Source organism: Mandrillus leucophaeus, unplaced genomic scaffold (assembly GCF_000951045.1).
Source record: "Mandrillus leucophaeus isolate KB7577 unplaced genomic scaffold, Mleu.le_1.0 Scaffold160, whole genome shotgun sequence".
NCBI classification, from domain to species: domain Eukaryota; kingdom Metazoa; phylum Chordata; class Mammalia; order Primates; family Cercopithecidae; genus Mandrillus; species Mandrillus leucophaeus.
In genome coordinates, this window is record NW_012101588.1 from 3,188,780 (window position 1) to 3,191,964 (window position 3,185).

A 3,185-nucleotide genomic window follows, 5' to 3' on the forward strand; every position below is an offset into this window, starting at 1 on the left:
TTTTTTTTTTGTATTTTTAGTAGAGACGGGGTTTCACCATGTTAGCCTGGATGGTCTCAATCTCCTGACCTTGTGATCCGCCCGCCTTGGCCTCCCAAAGTGCTGGGATTACAGGCATGAGCCACCACACCTGTCGAAGTTTTCAACTCCTTTGGGTAAATTCCAAGGAGCATGATTGCTGGATCGTATGGGAAGATTGTGTTTAGCTTTGTAAGAAACTGCCAAGCTGTCTTCCAAACGGGCTGTAGCATTTTGCATTCTCACCAGCAATGAATGAGAGTTCCTGTTCCTCACATCCTTGCCAGCACTGGCATTGTCAGTGTTCTAGATTTTGGCCATTCTAATGCGTGTGTAGTGGTATCTCATTGTTCTAATTTACTTTCCCTGGACATATGACGTGGAGCATCTTTTTATATATTTGTTTTACATATGTGTGTATTCTTTGGTCAGGTGTCTGTTAAGGTCTGTGGCCCATTTTTTAAATGGGTTGTTTGTGTTCTTGTTGAATTTTAAGAATTATTTGTGTGTTTTGGATAACAATTCGTTATCTTACATGTCTTTTGCAAATGTTTTCTCCTGCTCTGCGGCTTTTCTTCTTCTTCTCTTGATGGTGTCTTTTGCAGAGCAGAACATTTTAATTTTACTGAAGTCAAGCTTACCAATTTCTTTCATGGATCTTGCTTTTGGTGTTGTATGTTAAAAGTCACCGGAATACCCAAGGTTTTCTAGACTTTGTCCTGTGTTATGTTTTAGGGATTTTATAGTTTTGTGTTTTACATTTAGGTCTATGACCCATTTTGAGTTAATTTTTGTGAAGGGTGTTAGGTTTGTGTTTTGTTTTTGTTTTGCATGTAGGTGGTTGATGTCCAGTTGTCCTAGCACTGTTTTTTGTTTTTTTGTTTTTGTTTGTTTGTTTTTTAGGAATATGAGCCAAGGTTTTACTTGTCAATTTCTTGCATTTGAAGTACTCTTTGATAGCATCCTTGGCTTGAGACTCTTTTCCATAGTCCTACGATACAACTACAACCAACCATTTTATGGGGTTTCCCTCCCTGTCAGTTTTAGAGAAACCTACCCATTACCCTAGTTTCTTGTCATCAACCTTAGTTAGGTTGATTTGGTGTTCAGCTCAAAGGGCCTCCATCAAGTTGACATAGACAGGCTCATCACAGTTAGATGGAAGCAACAAAGATGGGCTTGGCTCTTGTCTGAGGCTTTGACAGCTTTGCAAATTCCATGTGCTAGGCTGTCGTGGATGAGACTGGTCTTCAGCACCTCTTTTAAAGCAGTATTAACATCCACTGCACCTCTAGCAGCAGTGTCTTCTTTGGCCATGGCAATGGGTTGTGAGTGAAGGTGGATCTTGAATGCATCGAGCCTCCACCTCCGTGAAAGAGCCCAGCACCATTTTTTGAAAAAGCTATGTTTTCTCCATGGTATTGCCTTTGCTCCTTTGTCAAAGATCAGTTGACTGTATTTATGTCAGTCTACTTCTGGGCCCTCTATTCTGTTCCATTGATCTATTTGTTTATTCTTTCACCAGTACTATACTGTCTTTATTATTGTAGCTTTATAATAATATGTCTTAAAGTCAGGGAGTGTCAGTCCTTTAAATTTGTTCTTCTTGTTCAACATTGTGTTGGCTATTCTGGGTCTTTTGTCTCTCCATAGAAACTTTAGAATCAGTTTGTCGATATCTACAAAATGACTTGCCAGGATTTTGATTGAGATTGCATTGAATCTATAGATCAAGTTGGGAAGAACTGACATATTGACAACATTGAGTCTTCCTAGCCATGAAAATGGAAGCTCTCTCCATTTTCTTAGTTTTTTGATTTCTTTCACTGAGTTTTGTAGCTTTCCTCATCTAGATTTTATCCATATCTTGTTAGATTTATAAGTATTTAATTTTTGGAGTGCTAATGTAAATGATAATATGTTTTAATTTCAGTTTCCAACCTTGTATCTTGCAACTGTACTATAATCACTTATTAGTTCCAGGAGGTTTTGTCAGTTCTTTAGGATTTTCTACATAGATAATCCTGTTATCTGCAAACAAAGAGTTTTATTTCTTCCTTCCCAATCTGTATGCTTTTAATTTCTTTTTCTTATCTTATTGCATTAGCTGGGATGTTCTGTATGATACTGAAAAGCAGTAGTAAGAGGGGACATCCTTGCTTTCTTTGTCATCTTAGTGGGAAAACTCTTTCTTACCATAAATATGATGTTAGCTGTAGGTTTCTTGTAGATATTCTTAGCAGTTTTCTTCTATTCCTAGTTTGCTAAGAATTTTTATTATGAGTGTTGGATTTTGCCAGATGCCTTTTCTATATCTGCTAATATGTATCTTCTTTAGCTTGTATTTTCTGTATCTTCTTTAGCTTGTGGTGTGATAGATTACATTGATTGATTTTCAAGGTAGTTGTCTTTTTAAGTTTGAATTTTGTTCAAGATTCCTAGAAGTGATTCCAAACACTGGTTCAGGAAGTTACTTTGGAATGAAATGGTTACTAGCGGTTGTCCCATACCAGCTTTCTGAAGTGACATGAACAAAGCTTTTTAAAAAATTCCTCTATACACTTATTCTTTTCATTATTCAGTATATTTCAAACTTCCTAAATGTAATCAAAAGACTTCTTAATAAACTGTTTTAAGTACAATAACATTAAAAAAATGTTTTTCCTTAAGGCTTATGCATCGCATCCTTTTACTTGCTTTTTAGCTAGAGTTAACTAATATATACTATAAATAAAGAAATAATTCTTCACAAACTAACACTCTGCACCATCTTTTATGCTAGCCTCCATGCATCCAGTTTTGAGTCATCTGATTCCAGGCCTATCTCTGGCGCACGTCTTAGTCCACTAGAGCTGGTGAGTACTTTATATAACCACCAGTACTTTATATTATGTTGTGAAATGAAATTGGCCAAAAATACTTGGAATCAGTACTTATATATGCTATGATAATTATCATGTACACCTAAATAGACTAATAATTTAATATGAAAGCAGATTATTTTATATTGTTCAAATGTAATGGGTAATATCTAATGAAATACTTCTATAATTTACCTATAGTTTGATAATAAAGAAGAATTTTTAAAATATATAATAACTTGGTAAGCAATATTTCACAATATTTTTGCTTTCTTAGTTATACATACATATTTTCTTAAGTTGTAT

The 3,185-nt window shown here is 35.3% G+C and overlaps 1 protein-coding gene across 1 annotated transcript in view; it reads left to right on the forward strand.

Annotated features, from left to right (window-relative positions):
- ARMC2 (armadillo repeat containing 2) overlaps positions 1-3,185 on the forward strand; it is a 126,825-nt gene that overhangs the window by 7,863 nt on the left and 115,777 nt on the right. The window contains exon 4 of the mRNA XM_011975944.1: positions 2,801-2,873. Coding sequence (XP_011831334.1) covers positions 2,801-2,873 — 73 coding nt within the window. The remainder of the gene's footprint in view (positions 1-2,800; positions 2,874-3,185) is intronic.